Source organism: Hemibagrus wyckioides, linkage group LG25, assembly GCF_019097595.1.
Source record: "Hemibagrus wyckioides isolate EC202008001 linkage group LG25, SWU_Hwy_1.0, whole genome shotgun sequence".
NCBI classification, from domain to species: domain Eukaryota; kingdom Metazoa; phylum Chordata; class Actinopteri; order Siluriformes; family Bagridae; genus Hemibagrus; species Hemibagrus wyckioides.
Genome location: NC_080734.1, coordinates 11,661,032 through 11,680,185, shown reverse-complemented (window position 1 = coordinate 11,680,185; position 19,154 = coordinate 11,661,032). Strand labels below are relative to the sequence as shown.

General features: G+C 40.3%; 2 protein-coding genes across 2 annotated transcripts; one reads left to right on the top strand and one right to left on the bottom strand.

Annotated features, from left to right (window-relative positions):
- Positions 1–2,718: 2,718 nt before the first annotated feature.
- On the bottom strand, positions 2,719–5,253 carry LOC131346251 (syntaxin-11-like). Its single transcript, XM_058379686.1, has 2 exons — positions 5,131–5,253; positions 2,719–4,394 (listed from the first exon to the last, which is right to left on the bottom strand). Exon 2 carries the CDS (start codon positions 4,387–4,389, stop codon positions 3,493–3,495), a length of 897 nt encoding a protein of 298 aa, XP_058235669.1. The 5' UTR covers positions 4,390–4,394; positions 5,131–5,253; the 3' UTR covers positions 2,719–3,492.
- Positions 5,254–6,470: 1,217 nt separating this feature from the next.
- On the top strand, positions 6,471–8,802 carry LOC131345614 (syntaxin-11-like). Its single transcript, XM_058378569.1, has 2 exons — positions 6,471–6,844; positions 7,644–8,802. The coding sequence occupies exon 2, from the start codon at positions 7,656–7,658 to the stop codon at positions 8,469–8,471; it is 816 nt and encodes a 271-aa protein (XP_058234552.1). The 5' UTR covers positions 6,471–6,844; positions 7,644–7,655; the 3' UTR covers positions 8,472–8,802.
- The last annotated feature ends 10,352 nt before the right edge of the window (positions 8,803–19,154 follow it).

The window sequence follows — 19,154 nt, the reverse complement described above, 5'->3', positions numbered from 1 at the left end:
TATATATATATATATATATATATATATATATATATATATATATATATATGCAAATCTATGCCAAACAAGCGATTTGGTCTATTTAGACATGCATATAAACTTTTACATACTAAAATTAGTCATTTCTCTAGAATGGCCTGTCCTTACCTCTCTGCAGAGTTCAGGGGTTTGGTGTTTGTCAGAAGGGTGCAGACTGACTCTCGCCCGCGAATTTTCTTAAATGTTTCGTGTGCAGAAGGGGCGGGGCTCCCCCTGTGGAGCGCGCGCACGTGAGTATGTCAGAAGCGGACGTCCCGTAATCGAGTCTGCGGGGAAACTCGCGTGGGCTCCGCCGCAGCGGTGTGACTGGATTTTTTCACTCACTATGTTTTCAAATTATTTATCGTTCTCTGAAATCACGACAGATTCATTTATTGATATTGGGCAGCTATAAATAAACTGCATCTTAAACAGACTGTCTCAGGGTCAGCGTTGATGTTTATCTCAGTTATGTGTCATTGTCTCAATTATGGTTTTTTGACTCACCATTTATATATATATTACCATTCTATATAAAAAAGGAAACCCTAATTGAGCTTGAACGTTTATAGACAAACCAAAGAAACCTTTATACATTTCAAGATGGTTACATTTAGAAACAAAACCACACATGCTGCCTAAAAATGTGAGTAAATTCAACTTGTAGATAACATTTGTTTCATCTCACAAGTTGTCAAGACAACGGATTGATTGAATGATTGATTGGTTGGTTGGTTGGTTGATGGGTTGGTTGGTTGGTTGATTGGTCGATCGATCAATCAATTGATTGATTGGTTGATTGAAAAATAATAAGCTTGAGTTAAGTGCCCAAACATTGTCCTGAAAATTTAAGTTAAAGAGAAGAAATAAATTCACATAAATGAAAACAGAACTGTTTAAATAGTGCATATGTTAGGATGTGGTAAATATTCACGCATTACCTGAGACATTTTTCATTAAGAACAAAAATTTAGTGTAAATGAGAAAGAATGTAATCTATTCTAATCTAATCACACGGTGAGATTATTTAAGTAGCTCAGTGCAGTTACTGTTACAACACATATTAATGCAGTTGGTGTCTATGAAATCAAATTGAAATGAGCTCTATTAATATACCACTCCAGACTGAGGCAAAATAGCATCATTTGCTGGGCAAGGAATAAAGCTATTTTTTTGTATTAGAGCAAGGTTGTTTAAAGATATTATGGTATCATGCAATAAAACTGAGATGGCTTCTAGTCTGGTTTTTTGCTGTACTGATGTCTAAAGACAAGGAATAGGCAGATTAATGTTTGTTTCTTCATTGTATTATTAAGACTGACTGCACTGCCCTATCCTGAAAATAAACCCTTAAGGGTTCTGGTCTTTGTCTATAAGAGTGTAGCACAGGTGTAAGTCACAGGTTTGGTCATATGATTGTGCTGGCAGTGCTACTTTAACATGTGAGACAAAAGAAGACAACAGAACAGGTTTAGTTGGGATTCAAGTTGGTCATGAGAAGAATGGGGAAAGGGAAACTACAGGATTCAGACATGATTAGCCTGGCACTTGTTATTCTAACCCAATGCTTTGAACATATTTCAAGAGAGCACCTTCTGGCCTTTTCAGAACCACATATGTGAATCAACTGATTTCACAATGTTGTCTGTTTTTGTTTGTTTGTGTGTTTGTTTGTTTGTAGGGGAGCTTGATGGTGGTATTTACTGTTTAAAAATTCCTATATGTCCAGAGTTTAATCAAACCATTAAATATGTATTAGTGCCTATTTATAGTATATATGTCTTTAGATATTTTTTCATATCTGCATATGCATCATAAAATCTATACATCAAAAACACCCATTCCAAAAAAAAAAGCAAAATAATTGTTTGACTTCCTCATGATTTGGGTGTTCAAGATATGATAGTTATAGTGATCTTAGCTCAGGGCTTTTCTATCATGGATCTGCTCTTTCTTCTGCATGTTTAGCATATTTGTAGCTTGAAAATCTTTTCGAATTCACTTCTCCTGCCAGGAAATTAGACTTCAGCTGTCCAGTTTGCTTTTTTCTCCTAGATGACTGTCTGATGATGGAAAGCTGTATCTCCTTCATGGCTGTATGGTTGTTCAGTCCTCTCCAGTAATATTCAACAGGCCATTGAGCAAATGAAACAAATGAGAAACTTTTGTACCTGCTACACTGCCACATTTTTATGTTAACATACCTTAGATTTTTACAATTCTCCGTCCTTTTTAAGTGTAAAGATCTGCATGCTTCTTTGATGTGATTAAATTTTGAATTTCCTTTTGGGAGATGGAACAAGTATGTTCTTGTAATATGGTAATGCTGATTGTGTGCAGATATTGGCCTAAATGTCATACATATTTATCTGATTTAAAAGGTATGTGTGGTATGTACCAGTTCGACAGCCTAGTTTACTAGGCCAAAAACAAAATAAGAGTTACTTTAGGATATCGTGTGGTTTGTGTGGTTTAGAATGTTCCATAAAATGATATCTTGACAGTGGGTTAGTATGCCAGCATATTTAGATTAAAAATATGCCAGCATATTTAGATTAAAAATAGGAATCCAGAGGTATAGCAGAGGAAGCATATAGAATGCTACACTACCTTTAGCATTCTAGTTAATTATAGCTAGAAGTTGGGCTTATAGCTGAAGGGTTAGGGGTAACTACATATCATGATACTGGATAAAATAATACAATTTACTGTTACTGATGGGGAAGCTCTGATGATATACATAAACACAGAATCACATTCTGGATTATTCTCAGGTGGTAAAATATTTCAGTTGGTAAAACAACTCCTCTGAAATAAAACTAATCTGACTTGAGAAAATCCCACTCTCGTTTTAAAAATGAATAAATTCTAGCTTTTTTCCAAGCAAGGGGCAGTTTAAAAAGGGAATAGTGTGTGGGAAGACCAGAGCCAAAAACACACTGACTTACCACGTTTAATATTTGAACTGCTACTGTAGAGTAATATCCAGCCTCAGAAACTAGGGATATTGGCATATACATGTCCATAATAAGGTCTAAAAATCACCTGTTTTGATTTTAGTTTATCTCTTCATGTTTGGACATAGGTCAGCGTAGCTTATACTGCACAGTGCATTAACTGTGAAATACAATTCTATTTCAAAAATATGGAATAATAAAGAACACTGAAACCAGTATACCAAATATATGATTAATCTTGTGTTTACTTCATTTTAAACTGTATGACTACTTCATAGCTTCTGTCCTTGAAGGGTGCAGTTTCTAAAGAGATTTCTAAAGGTCATGCATGAATGTCATACAGTTAATTCACACACACACACACATATATTCTAATCTTTTGACCAAGTTCATATACCAACTATTGGAAATAAATTGTCTATGTGAACAGATACGTGTAATTCCTCAGCTTAGCCAAATAGGGATTGTTGAAGACACATACACATAATCAAAATTCAGACATCTTTGCCCAAGAAAATTATTTGTAGCATGGAAAGCAGCTACAGAACATCCTCTTGAATGGGTTGTTTTTATCATGTCTCTTAGCCCGGTCAAGTCGAATCAGGACTTCTTCAAGTTTAGCATCAGTTTTCTGAACATTGGTGAATATGTAGTCTATCATAGGTCCTTGGTCTTCTACAAGCATGGCCACATCCAGGAACACCTCATGGATGCTCTTGAGTCGATTTTCTAACTCCAGCAAGTCACGATGTCGGCTTTCAATTTGACTGAGTGCAGATCGTGCTGTTTTGCCTTCTGTGAGAATGTTATCACTGAAGATGTTCCACTGCCCATTCTCCAGCATTTCCTCAATCTCTTCACCCGTCACCTCTCGCCCTACAATCTCCATCTGCCTCTGGATATGCGTCTTGCATGTTTCCTTGTGGTTCATCTCGGCTTCGTTGTATTCCATCATCACATTACGGAAACTGTTACTCAGGCCAGCATACTGCGTTCGAGCAATCCTGGCTACAGCCGAATTGATACCATGTTCCTCTTCCAGCTCTTTGGCATGAGAGTCCATCTCATGAAGACGTTTCAGCAAATCCTCCCCACGGGATTTAATGTCAGCAGCAATAGCATTGGAGTCTCGCTTTACTGTGCTGGTTCGAGTTGGCTCGCTAAGAATGCGTGTGTTTTGCTCTCTGAGCCGCTTTACATCCAGATGGATGAGCTGAATCTCACGCCTTGTAGCTTGAGCTTCATCAAACACGGCGTCCATCTCATTGTTGTCAAAGACGATGGCCTGCTGATGGAATTCATCTTCCAGTTCCACATTGCTGAATGAGTCTGAAACTGACTCTGCATATTCCTGCTCTTCCAGATTACTTCTGGATGCAGAAAGAGTCTGTAAGTGACTTAGTCTATCCCTCATGGTTGCTTGAGGTGAAGATAAAAAAGGCAGGTTAATAAGGTTAACAAACAGGCCTACCTGAAATAGTTATTTAAGGAACTAGATAAAAGCACTCCATAAAATGCAAATTCATGTCAAACGTAGTAGACAATAAAGACTCCTTTTAAACAATGGCTAGAAAACGATGGTCTGTAAAATATTACTTTTACTAAGTATATGTAAATTATTTTAATGACTGGCTTTAATGGAAAGAATGGGGTAAAGTGCTACTCACATCTGAAAGAATAATGTCACAAAACAAGTTTCATTTAACAAATCTATTCAAGGGTGGCGTCACTCACCCAACTAGTTTGCACAAATAGTTTAGAAGTCTTGCAAGATGATATGTTTGTTCAGAAATAGTGTCAAGAAATAAGCAAATGTTAAGAAATGTGTGTACATGTTTTTTGAGGTTCTATATGGAACATTTTCTGATAGCGGAAAGCTCCTTATTGGTTTCCCCAGACAGAAAATCAAAACACACTATATTGATTATATTTAAGTTGGCTTGTTTTTTGCCTAAGTGCATGTTCAATGTAATGCTGTTAGAAATATGTTGTTAATAATTATATAAAAAAAGAAATTCAAAAGCATTGACTTTTGTGAAAATTATTTTGGAGAGATGTCTATAATTATAGATTAGACCAGCTATACTTAACCAAGCAATTAAAAAAAAATCTAAAACTCACATCTTGTACAATTAAACATTTACTTCCACAATACCTTTATGATGTGCCAGACCTGTCAGCAGTGCGCACCCTTCCAGATGCTATATCATGATGTGTTGATCAGGTTAGTGAGCTACAGAATGGCTGTATCTTATCAGAGCGTGTGTGAGAGCGTGCGTGGCAGGGCGTTACCACACCTTTTTACGCAAAACCTGCACTTAAAAGATCGTCACTGATTGTAGGCGGAAATAGCTACAAATGTGAGTTTTCTTGTGGAATGAAGACGAGCTGCATATTTTTAGACAGCAGAATAGTTACCTTTAGACCAGTCCTTATCCAGAGCGACAGAAGAGCTTTGCAGTGTCTGTCAAACACACATCCTCAGTAGTTTAGGATCTAAGAATAGGACATGTGAGGTATGATAGGAATAAAACCAAAGTTTGACCAGTATTAAGAAAAATAAAAACAAAAGTTCCAAGTTTGAACACACGGTGTCGCTATAACGTAAAAACAAATCTAAAGCTCATATCATCACCTCTGGGTTTACAAATAGAAAAAAACAGTATCGAGAGTAGTGAAGTAGAATATAAACTGTAGAAATAGGACACACACACACACACACCCCTCCAAATCATTGAATTCAGGATTTGTTTTTCAGGCATTGGGCTTTGCCCCTTAGTTCCACTGAAAGGAACTTTTAATGCTTCAGCATACCAAGACATTTTGAACAACTTCATGCCCCCAACTTTGTGGGAACATTTTGGGGATGACCCCTTCCTGTTCCAACATGACTGCACACCAGTGCACAAAGCAAGGTCCATAAGGACATGGATGAGTAAGTTTGGTGTGGAGGAATTTCGCAGAGTCCTGATCTCAACCTGATAGAACACCTTTGGGATGAATTAGAGCAGAGACTGGGAGCCAGACCTTCTTGTACATCATCAGTGCCTGACCTCACAAATGCGCTTCTAGAGGAATGGTCAAAAAATCCCATTAACACAGTCCTAAACCTGTGGAAATCCTTCCCAGAAGAGCTGAAGCTGTTATAGCTGCAAAGAGCGGAGAGAAAACTCCACATTAAATGTATGTGGATGTAAAGGCAGATGTCCCAGTTTTGGCCTGGCTCGCAGTCTCTGCTCTAATTCATCCCAAAGGTGTTCTAGTGGGTTGAGGTCAGGACTCTGTGCAGGCCAGTCAAGTTCCTCCACACCAAACTCACTCATTCATGTCTTCATGGACCTAGCTTTGTGCACTGGTGTGCAGTCATGTTGGAACAGGAAGGGGTCATCCCCAAACTGTTCCCACAAAGTTGGGAGAATGAAATTGTCCAAAATGTCTTGGTATGCTGAAGCATTAAGAGTTCCTTTCACTAGAACTCTTGAATGTAAAATATGACAAGTAAAAAATATTAAAAAAGTATGCTTATATTTTTTCTTTGCAGGTAAAACAACGAATATTAGATATAGTTCAATTATCAATGATAATTAATTATTAGTGTTTGTTACTGCATTTTTTTAAAGTATGCCAGAGGTATAAAAACATATACAGGTAAGCATCAGTTCGCGTCAGTTCATTGGGGCGGAGTTAAAAAAGCAGGCGGCACAGACGAACTGATGTATATGTCATGTACACTGTGAACTTCCTCTCACATAGCACTGGTAAATCAGCTTATTTACTAACGTCTGACTGAAGCTCGAACACACCCACAATGTCACATGACTCGGCTACCTGTCTGAAGAAGGTGAAGGCCTAGATGATATCGTACAAAAGTGAGTACAGTTCATTAATATATATCCTGTATACACACGCACATATATATATATATATGTTTATGTAGCTTCACTACCACACTATGTATATCCACACTACATGTTTTAAGCAAACAAGTCAAATGATTGGTTGCATGAAGACGAGGGGAAAAAGACAAAAAAACAGGAAGTACATAAACACGCACTCGGGTCAGGACATACTAACGAGTATAATATTAGCTATACGAGAATAAGTTTTTTTTTTCATTGAACAATATTAAATGTAATCTTGGCATACCTAATTTCATTGCTTTAATGAAAGGTGTAATTTAATTTGCGGTAGTAGATCATGTAGTACAAACACCGCATGAAACTTTGTGTACATAGGGTCAGTTAATCATTTACACAGGTTAATAAACTTTTCAACCAAATACACTTGTCTTTTACAGAACTATAAACAATTATGTTTCATTAGACTATAGAACTGTAGTGGTGTGTGTTTGTGTCTTTAGCATACAGACGGTCGTGTCTCTCTCTCTCTCTCTCTCTCCCTCTATCTCTCTCTCTCTCTCGGTCCCCCCCCCCTTCTCGTCTGTAGCAACAGATGCTACAGGTGCAACACCTATCTACATTATGTGGTTGTGCCTAATAAAATGGCCACTGTGTATACTGATGTTGGAAATCTAAAACTGGTCTGCAGACGAGTCTGTCTTGTTGAGCAGGTCCAGCACATGCAACTAGGATTAAGAGGGAGGAGGAGAGAAGTGTTGTCACTCTGCCTCACTGCATTTTGAAATATGCCAATTTATCTTTTTTCCAGATTTTTCCAGTTATGAATGACAGACTAAGCCACCTTCAGGCATTCTCACCATCCAGCAGTCATATGGGTATCTGGGAGAGCAACCCCGACCCTGAGATGGAGGCCATATTTGATGAGGCTAATAACATTCGCCGCGAGATTCAACTCATCAGTTTGGATGTGAAGCATCTTGAAGAACAGAATTCTCGTGTTCGTCATGAACTACCAAATTCTAGCACTGTGAAGCAAGACTCTAATGTCATTGCTGCTAGCATCAAGTCTCGTGCTAAAGCCGTGCTTGCATGTCTTCGGAACATGGACATGCATGCTAACGAGCTGGAGAAAAAGCATGGGATGAACAGTGTCCTTTATCGAATTGCACGAACACAATATGCTGGATTGAGCAGCAGCTTCCGTGACGTGATGATGGAATACAACAAGGCAGAGATGAGCCATAGGGAGACGTGCAAAGCGCATATCCAGAGGCAGATGGAGATTGTGGGGCGGGAGGTAACAGGTGAGCAGATTGAGGAAATGCTAAGTGATGACCAGTGGAACATCTTTAGTGAGAGCCTGGTCACAGAAGGGAAAACAGCACAGTCTGCCCTTAACCAAATCGAAAACCGACACACAGAGCTGGTGGAACTGGAAAGCCGCATAAGGAGCATCCATGAAGTTTTTCTAGACATGGCCATGCTGGTAGAAGAACAGAACAGCATGATTGACTACATACAGACAAATGTCCAAAAAACTGATGCAGATATAAAGAGTATGCTGGGAAAGCTGGAAAAAGCCAAGAAATATGACAGAAGCAACCCCTTTAAGAAGATCTTCTATAGGAAGCGTTAATCAACACGTAATTTTTTATTTTATTATTATTATTATTTTTTTTACAATTTTTTGTCCTTTCCTTGCTGTTGTGATGTTATTGTGTACTATTTAAGACATGCTTTTTAAATTTTAATTGGTAAAATGATAATATTAAATGGAGGGTAATATACCCACACTGACTGTGACTAAGATAATAATACTGTGGATGAGTTTGTCTTTTGAATAAATTAACCAATTTTTTATGTCATGCTGTAACAAAGAATTTTTGTACTTAAAAATTTTTTCTTCTCAAACATTTGAATTTCTATGTGTGAATTTTGGAATTAATACATAAATGTTGAATGTTTAACAGTGTATCAGTGGTACTTTCTTATTTACTGTATAATATACAATACTATACACAATATGACTAATGGTCTATGGAAACCAGACCATCACACCACATCTATATGGGTGTTTAAATCCACATCTGCTGTTATAATAACCTCCATACTTCTGGAAAGACTCATATACTTTTTCATATACTTTTTAATTTAGAATATTATTATTTTATTAGGAACACTATACTAATACTAGATTAGGACAGTGTGACACAGCTTTAGCGTTGTGACATGGTGCACTATCATGTTGGAAGTAGCCAGTATAAAATGGGTAAATTGTTTACTGGGCTCCAAGCTTCTATTATCTCTGAGAAAAAGCAGCGCTCTTTATATTAAGAGAAATGAAGTCCTTAAGAGACATATGCGCCCTCTAGTGGCTACAGTGGATACAGATTAAACAGTGATGTAGCGCTACAGTGAATATATATTTTACTTTTTTTAAATTATAACTATTTATTCTAAATATTTATTTTAAATATTTCCTTCTTCTTCTTCTTCTTCTTCTTCTTCTTCTTCTTCTTCTTCTTCCAGCTTTTCCCTTCAGGGGTCGCCACAGCAACTCATCTCTCTCCAACACTTGCACCCACTAGCTTCATATCCTCCTTTATTACATCCATATACCTCCTTTTTGGCCTTCCTCTTTGCCTCCTGCCTGGCAGCACCATGTCCAACATTCTCCTACCAATATACTCACTCTCCCTCCTCTGAACATGTCCAAACCATCTTCATCTGGCCTCCCTAACTTTGTCCCCCAAACATCCAACGTGAGCTGTCCCTCTGATGCGAATCGTCAGTACTTAGAATTTATTTTAAATATTTATTTTATTTTAATTATTGAAATACATAATTTAAACAATAAACAATCTCTAATGCAGATATATTGCCAACATAATGCTACAAGCAACAATGCCAAAATCATTAATAATGTATTTTAACATGAATATGTATAATTAATAATGATATAAACCCTAGTATTGTCACTGCTGTAGAAAATAAGTTACAGAATGTTGCTTAGGCCAACATCTAACTATGTAGTCAATTTTCCTTAAATTACTCAAAGTGCATACAATATTAGATTATGGATTTGAATAAGAATTTCAAAACTAATGTTAGAAAATTTAGTTATGCCATGAATATGTATTATTTATGTATAACATTCTATTCCATAATGTGTATTATTCTATAATATATGATTTCCTACAATATATGTATACACTACTCACAAAAAGTTAAGGATATTCAGCTTTCAGGTAAAATTTCAGGATGCACCTAAAATGCACTATAACCTTTCCAGGTGAACTTAATTTGACCTTCTCTACACTTTTGAATGCACATGTCCAACTGTTCAGTGTTTCAGTACTTTTTGCATAACTTGCTGTTCTCTAACAAGGTGCTTAACGGCAAAATTCACAACTGGTGTTTGATCCATGAATCAACCAATAAATTTTCTGGTTCAATTAGAATTGGTATTTAAACAGTCCTCTTCATCATGCTGTTCACATTTTGACATCATGAGACCAAGACCACACCTAACAATTGATCAACAGTACCTCGCCATTGTGAGGCTTCAAACAGGATGTTCTCAGAGGGAAGTGGCCACTGAGCTTAGAGTGTCACAGAGTGTCATCAGCAGGTTGCGACAGAGATACAGAGAGACTGGAAGAGTCACAGAAAGGCATAGAAGTGGACCTTTGGCCACATCCCACGTTGATGACTGCTTCACTGTGAACAGTGCCCTGCGAAACTGGATGATGAATGCCACTCAACTCCAGGCACATTTAAGGGAGGTGAGAGGCACCCAAGTGTCACGTCAGACCATTTGAAACCATTTACATCAGCGTGGTCTGTGTGCTAGATGACCTGCAAGGGTACCTGATCACACCACCAGGCACATGCGTCATTGTCTTGCATGGGCCAGGGAGCATTTACGCTGGACGAGGGACCAGTGCCTCAGTGCTGTTCTCTGATGAAATGTTGTTGGCTTTTGTTTCAATAAATTGTTTGAGATGAGGAAATCACCATTGCATGCTTCTACTTAAATGTCTTACTGTCATGATACAATATCACTGTGGAGTGAACTTTTTACATTTTCCATAAATTTCACCCAAAAGCCAAATATCCTTAACTTTTTGTGAGTAGTGTATATTGAGGACTGACTGCTGAAGTGAATAACACTGATGATCTTCTCATCATGGCACCTGTTAGTGGGTGGGATATACAGTGAGGGAAAAAATTATTTGATCCCCTGCTGATTTTGTACGTTTGCCCACTGACAAAGAAATGATCAGTCTGTAATTTTAATGGTAGGTTTATCTGAACAGTGAGAGACAGAATAACAACAAAAAAATCCAGAAAAACACATTTCAAAAAAGTTCTACATTGATTTGCATTTTATTGAGTGAAATAAGTATTTGACCCCTTTGCAAAACATGACTTAGTACTTGGTGGCAAACCCTTGTTGGCAATCACAGACGTCAGACATTTCGTCAGAATTTGGGCCCACTCCTCTTTGCATCCACGACCCATGTTCAATGCCCTGGCTGAGGGAAGGAGGTTCTCACTCAAGATTTGATGGTTCATGGCTCCGCCCATCGTTCCTTTGATGCGGTGCGGTTGTCCTGTCCCCTTAGCAGAAAAACATCCCCAGAACATAATGTTTCCACCTCCATGTTTGACGGTGGGGATGGTCTTCTTGGAGTCATAGGCAGCATTCCACCTCCTCCAAACACGGCGAGTTGAGTTGATGCCAAAGAGCTGGATTTTGGTCTCATTTGACCACATGACCTCTGAATCATTCAGATGTTCACTGGCAAACTTCAGATGAGCCTGTACATGTGCTTTCTTTAGCAGGGGGACCTTGTGGGCGCTACTGGATTTCAGTCTTTCACGGTGTAGTGTGTTACCAATTGTTTTCTTGGTGACTATGGTCCCAGCTGCCTTGAGATCATTGACAAAGTCCTCCAGTGTAATTCTGGGCTGATTCCTCGCCGTTCTCATGATCATTGAAACTCCATGAGGTGAGATCTTGCATGGAGCCCCAGACCGAGGAAGATTGACAGTCCTTTTGTGTTTCTTCCATTTGGGAATAATCGCACCAACTGTTGTCACCTTCTCACCAAGCTGCTTGGCGATGGTCTTATAGCTCATTCCAGCCTTGTGTAGGTCTACACCCTTGTCCCTGACATCCATGGACAGCTCTTTGGTCTTGGCCATGATGGAGAGTTTGGAATCTGATTGATTGCTTCCTTCTGTGGACAGGTGTCTTTCATACAGGTAACAAGCTGAGATTAAGAGCACTCCCCGAGAGTGCTCCTACTGTAATCTCAGCTCCTTACCTGTATAAAAGACACCTGGGAGCCAGAAATCTTTCTGATTGATAGGGGATCAAATACTTATTTCACTCATTAAAATGCAAATCAATGTAGAACTTTTTTGAAATGCGTTTTATGGATTTTTTTTGTTGTTATTCTGCCTCTCACTGTTCAGATACACCTACCATTAAAATTACAGACTGATCATTTCTTTGTCAGTGGGCAAACGTACAAAATCAGCATGGGATCAAATAATTTTTTCCCTCACTGTATTAGGCAGCATGTGAACATTTTGTCCTCAAAGTTGATGTGTTAGAAGCAGGAAAAATGGGCAAGCGTAAGGATTTGAGTGAGTTTGACAAGGGCCAGTCAGGGAGCACATGCTGACCCCTGTGCACCACCGAAAGTGGCAACAATGGGCACATGAGTGTAAGAACTGGACCACGAAGCAATGGAAGAAGGTGGCCTTGTCTGATGAATCACGTCTTCTTTTACATCACATAGATGGCCAGATGTGTGTGCATCGCTTACCTAGGGAACACATGGCACCAGGATGCACTATGGGAAGAAAGAAAGCCTGCAGAGGCAGTGTCATGCTTTTGGTAATGTTCAGCTGGGAAACCTTGGGTTCTGCCATCCATGTGGATGTTACTTTGACACGTACCACCTACCTAAGCATAGTTACAGACCATGTACACACTTTTATGGAAACTGTATTCCCTGTTAAACTTCTATTATCTCTGAGAAAAAGCAGCGCTCTTTAGAGTAAGAGAAATTAAGTCCATAGGAGACAAATGCGCCCTCTAGTGGCGACTGCGCGGAATCTCAGATTAAACAGTGATGTTATATTTATGAATATATATTTTAATGATAATTACTTAATATAAATATTTATTTTATTTGATTAATTTTTATTTTAGTTATTGAAATATATAATTTAAATAATAAATAATCTCTAATGCAGATATACTGCCAACACAATGCCAAAATCATTAATAATATAAGTGGAGGTTCAAGTTGTTCACATTTGAGCAATATTTAAATACAGTAAGTAGAAAGAGATAAGCAGAAGGAATGTAAAGTGTTGATGGATTTTTTCTGCATTCAATGGAGTTTTATAATAATCTTTTAGAACTAGAGAAATAAGGGTAGACTGGGAAGTATAGATGTCAGTAGGCAAAGATTATTACTTCAATTCGATTATTACTTTACTATATATCATCTTGTGATACCACCAAGGAAGAATACAAACCTCAGTTGTTTATAATTTGTTTGGAATAAGGTATGTTCTAGTGTTATATAGAGAGAATGATCAGTATTTAATCCATTTGAGGTCTGCCTTAAGAGGGACAGTTTTAACCTGTAAGAACAAATGCTTGCAATCCTTACAATAAAAAGCTCATTTTTGTTTGCTCAGATATGGCCACCTATTCAAACATCAGATCATCATGAAAACGGGGAAGGGTTTAGAGAAAGGTGCGGCCTTTTAAATTCCTCTTTGAACAGTTGCTTCTTTGTAATGGTAATGTATGGTGGAATATGATCTAAAACTAATAAACTGTTTTACAAGTGCTGTCTTGTGCTTCAACAAACAAGTGAAATCTGATCAACCAGCAACGACCCAGCAGGCACAGAAAACTCAGAAGGACTGGTTTTACTGCAGATTTAGATGCATATACTTAAAGGAGGCACTCATATCCATGGGAGTAAGGCATTATTTTGACAAAATTATTGGTGGCAGTAATCGGAATGCATATAGGTGTGTCCCGCTAAAAACTGAGTCCTCTTCCAGCTTTCTTGAACATGCCATGAACTCCAACCATTCTCTGGCCATTCTCCATTGTATTGTAAATTGTATAGACTGTTGATGTGTAAATCAGGACAATTTAAATACACTAATCTTTTCTGTTTCCGGTTCAGACTGCATTGTCTTAGCATACGGGGCTGTCACGTGATGAACGAATGAATCGTACCCGAGGACTGCGCAGTCAACACAAACCCGAGATGACTCGATGTTCTCGAGTCATGGGAAAGATTCATTCAAAATGAACGAATTGTTTGTGAACGACACATCACTATCTGAGCCCCACCTCATTGGAGGCAAAACCAGTAAATGTCACCCAGTGTGTTTGGAAAAGTCACTCGATTGTAGTGGACTTGAATATATGGTGGATTACATATAACGTGTAAACTTCTTGTAACTACCTCCAAAAGGGGACATAAATAAAGTGTTTGTGTCAAATTATAGTGTATTTAAATTGTACTGATTTAGATTTAGGTCTCTGTGCCACAAAGCAGATGACCCATGCCATTGGCTGTTTCATGACTGTATTTGGTTGCCAGAGAGGGGCAATTTGACAGAGGTAAAAGAAAGGGACAAAACCATTCTTTTAGACGCCACTGTTGGCTCCATGTGCTCCGAACTGTATGCTGAAACAAACAAACAAGTCTGAGATGTTTACAGTCAAGTTCATTGTGTTGCAGATCAGGTCCAAAGACTGATTTACCATGATAATCCTGAAGGGTGCCTGCCTTCATATAGGCATCTTGGCAGAGCCCAGGAAACTCCCCTGGTTCTCTTTTGGGGTGAAGTGTACCGGTGCCGGGTTCTCCATTTAGGCCTAGTCTTATTGCTCACCCTCACAAAGTGCATGGACGCTGCTCTGGCATCACTGCACCCAGGGACATCCATATACTTAATTATCCAGATGATCACTCTCATCTTGGATCAGTCAAGGAAAGTGGCAGCCAGGCATTGAGATGCCTTGCTTGCCCACATTCAGTCCCTAGGCCTCAAACCAGTGAAGTGTGTGCTTTCTCCCTATCTGAGAACCACCTTCTCAGGGATAGTTTGAGATTCAGCCACGATGCGGGCACGTCTGTATCCCGCTCGTGGGAATTCCATCCTTTTTGCTGTAAATGTCTGACTTTAAAATTTGACTAGGCCAGTGCCTCTTTGCCTCCCAGGCTTAGAGGGTGCTCAGCTTATGACTGTAGTGGCCAAAGCTATTCCTTTGGGTCTGCTACACGAGATTATTTCATCTCTGGCTCAGGAGCAGGGGTTTTCACATCTGTAGACACCTGTTTCAGGGTCACAAGGGTTACGTGTCATGAGTTTAGTACCCTTCTTATGTGGACAGACCCAGTTTTCTCACCTTGGGCCATAGGGCATATCATTGTCACAAGAATCTTTCAACAGATGCCCCCCTCTCAGGTTGGGAAATGGTCCTTGATGGTCGCCCTGCCCATGGAATTTAGGAGGGCTCATGTCTCTCATTGCACACAGATTGCCTTAAGATAGGGGCTGTGTTTCTAGTGCTGAAAGATTTCTCATGAAACTTCGGGGTTAACTTAGGTGGGCCCATTCATCAATTATTAGGGTGGTCTGTGTTTGTGCCCTCTGTTCAGGTTGGTGCACCATATTTGGCCCTAGGTAGGTAGAGACCATAATCTCCCAGCATGTGGTGTTGGTATTGGTGTTCCTATAGCATTAGCCATGATGCAGCATCAAGTTTCCTCCAAAGGGGGAGCTAGCCACACCCCAGATGTCCACTCGCACTTCCTTCAGACCAGTAGAAGCCGGGAGAAATGTGATGTAGAAGCCCTTTTATGTTCTTGCTGGAGCACTCTATTTTGTTACATGACCTACCTGAGCTGATAAATCGGCATGATTTCACAAAGAGCTTCAGACCCAACTTCTCAGACATGTAGAAGAGAGTAAGACTCTTAAAATGTGTGGGTATTTTAGTCTAATGTTCTTGTATTTTGTTTGAAACTACCTGTACATACCTATCAATGACATTTGCAGTATCTGACATGTATTTTTTGGATGATAAACATATTTTTCACACATTTTTCCTTTTCCTATTACAGTTTAACTGTGGTTTCTCTCATGCATTATGTCTTTTTTTAATTTACTGTAGGTGTCATGTACATGTGGCCATTAGTTTGCATGCTTAGAGATTTGTGAGTGTTCAAATATGATCAATTCAAAAAGATGCTATCATGACACACACAAGCCCAGATTGCCTAGACTTCATCACACTGTATTCAGATGTGAGTAGAATTGGTGTGAAATCCTCCAGTGATCTCAAAGGGCATGTAATATTTAAAATGACATGCTACTACTTTGTAGTCTAGTCATCTGTTATTTCACAGAATCTCCCATATTTCTCCCATATTTTTCCATATCTTGTTTTATGAAATATGTCAAAATAAGTAGAGCAGAAATGCAGGCAAGTAAAATGTTTTTGTATGGAATTTCAAAGGTTTCAAAAAAGCTGTATTCCACACATGCAGAACCAGTTCATCAGAATTTGAGCATATTGTAACACCTTCCTTTGGCATTGACTTAGCTGGCAGTTCATGTTCTCTAATGTTGCAAAACACTACAGATTATTCAGTCAGTTAAGGTCACAGAAATTCTGGGTACAAAAAAATAGTCAACAAACAGAATGTAATTTCAAATGAAATGAGGCTGCACTGATTGCTGTCACACAACAGTCTGGGCCAGAACACCAGAGGGAGCCCTCGCCCGAATATTAACTATCTCTGGCCACTTCCGGTACTGAGGCTTATATAAGCAGCGCGGCACCTCAGCCTCATTGCAAAGCATTGTTTCCGTTTGTGTCACTTGCCAAGCCTTTATTCTGTTATTGTCTAGTTACCTCGTGTATGACCTTGCCAGTTTATCTCTTGACCTCGAGTTTTGGATTTGTGTTTTGGATTAGTTTTCTGAGTGACAGCTTTCTGGTATTTGACCCTTTGCTTTTGTTATCTTGACCACGATTTCTGCCCACCGTCCTTTACGAAATCTGCACATGGACTCTAACACTCCTCCGCCCGACGAGGCGTTACAGAATGCTTCGCCTGAAATGAGTCCAGCGGATATGCGAGCGGCGTTATGGCGACAACGAGCCCTCCTTCGTGCTTATCAGGAAGAGGTTGACTCGCTGAAAGCCTCTAATCTACAACTTCAGCAACAGCCGCGAGAACAAACAGCCGCCACGGCGTCGGCATTCCACGTACGCAGCGAACTTCCTCGTTTTGCCTTACCCGAAAAGTTCGATGGATCCGCCGATCGCTGCAGGGGTTTCCTTCGTCAATGTGATAACTATTTCGCTCATCAGCCAGAGGCATACAGCGATGAGAGAACCAGGTGCGCATTCATATTATCTCTGCTAACCGGAAGAGCGCTAGATTGGGCTGCAGCGGTTTGGGACTCAGACCCCCAAGTCAAAGCGTCCGCGGATTATTTCGCGAACTTAATCAGGGAAGTGTTTGAATACCCAGCGGGAGGCAAGGATGTGTCTGTACAGTTGCTGGAGTTGTGCCAAGGGAGGGACGCGGCCGCGGATTATGCCATTAAATTCCGCATGTTGGCCGGTCAGTCTGGATGGAATGCGACAGCACTCATGGCGGTGTTCCGCGAGGGACACAACCCAGAATTACAAGCGGAAATGGCCTGCCGCGACACCAGCATGACGCTATCCCAATACATCTCCACTGCCATTCGTCTAGACAACCTGCGCCATCAACACCGACCTGCAGCCACCAGTTCACGTGCTATGCCACGCCGCATGATGGATATCCAGCAACACACAGAGGATCTAACCGAACCGATGCAACTAGGGAGGGCTCGAGTTACAGAAGCTGAGCGCGAGCGGCGCACTAAGCTCCAGCTATGCTTTTACTGCGGCAAACCAGGCCACCGTGTGCTTCGATGTCCTGAGAAGCCAGCTACAACCCAGGTAGAGACTACTGAGCATTTATCCAAGGTTTCTCTTCCTGCTTTCTTGCTCTTTGCTAATTCTAAGTTCTGTGTCACAGCGCTGATTGACTCGGGCTCGGCGGTTAACCTCATTGACGCTAATCTGGTGCACGACCTTCACATCCCCACAGTCCCATGCGTGCCCCCACTCCATGTGACCGCCATTAACGACCAACCCATCAGAGGGGGCCTCATTTCTCATCACACACCACCCATAGACTTCCAACTCGGGTTATTCCATCGTGAGCGACTATCATTCTTTGTCATCTCTTCCCCATTTAACCCCGTAGTATTGGGCTTCTCCTGGCTGCAGCTTCATGACCCCGATATCTCCTGGAAGAACGGTTACATCCGCAGGTGGACTCCTTCCTGCATAAAAAACTGCTTTCAGGCTCACACTCCTCGTCCATGCCTCACTACGTCCATAGAAAGCCCAGGTTCAACCAATCTAATATCGCTCCCTCAGGAATATTCCGACCTGCAGGAGGTTTTTAGTAAAGAGAACTGCGCAGTACTTAAAATCTGATTCGGATACGAGAAGGAGATGAATGGAAGACAGCCTTTCACACCATGAATGGACACTACGAGTACTTAGTCATGCCATATGGACTCACCAACGCCCCAGCGGTTTTCCAATCTATGATAAATGAAGTGTTCAGAGACATGCTCCACAGTCACGTTATAGCGTACATAGATGACATACTGATTTACTCATCCAACTATGAGCAACATGTTTACCACGTTCGTGACGTACTTCACCATTTAGCAGCCCACAACCTCTTCGTAAAATTGGAAAAGTGTGAGTTCCACCGTCCCTCCATAACGTTCCTGGGCTATGTGATATCTCAAAAAGGAATAGAAATGGATCAGTCCAAAGTATCAGCGATCACATCCTGGCCGGAGCCCACCAACATTAAGGGCTTACAGCGATTTCTGGGGTTTGCTAACTTTTATCGCCGATTCATTCGGAACTATAGCACCATAGCCAGTCCCTTGACCTCGTTACTAAAGGGGAAGCCACGTAAACTCAAATGGACTGACCAAGCCAGCAATGCCTTCAGTAAGCTCAAGCAAAGCTTCTCGTCTGCCCCATACTCCGGCACCCCCGACCAGACTTACCGTTCACAGTAGAGGTTGATGCCTCCAACAGCGGCCTCGGGGCGGTGCTCTCTCAACGCCAGCCAGAGTCAGGCAAATTACACCCATGAGCCTTCTTCTCTCGTAAGCTAACCCCGACGGA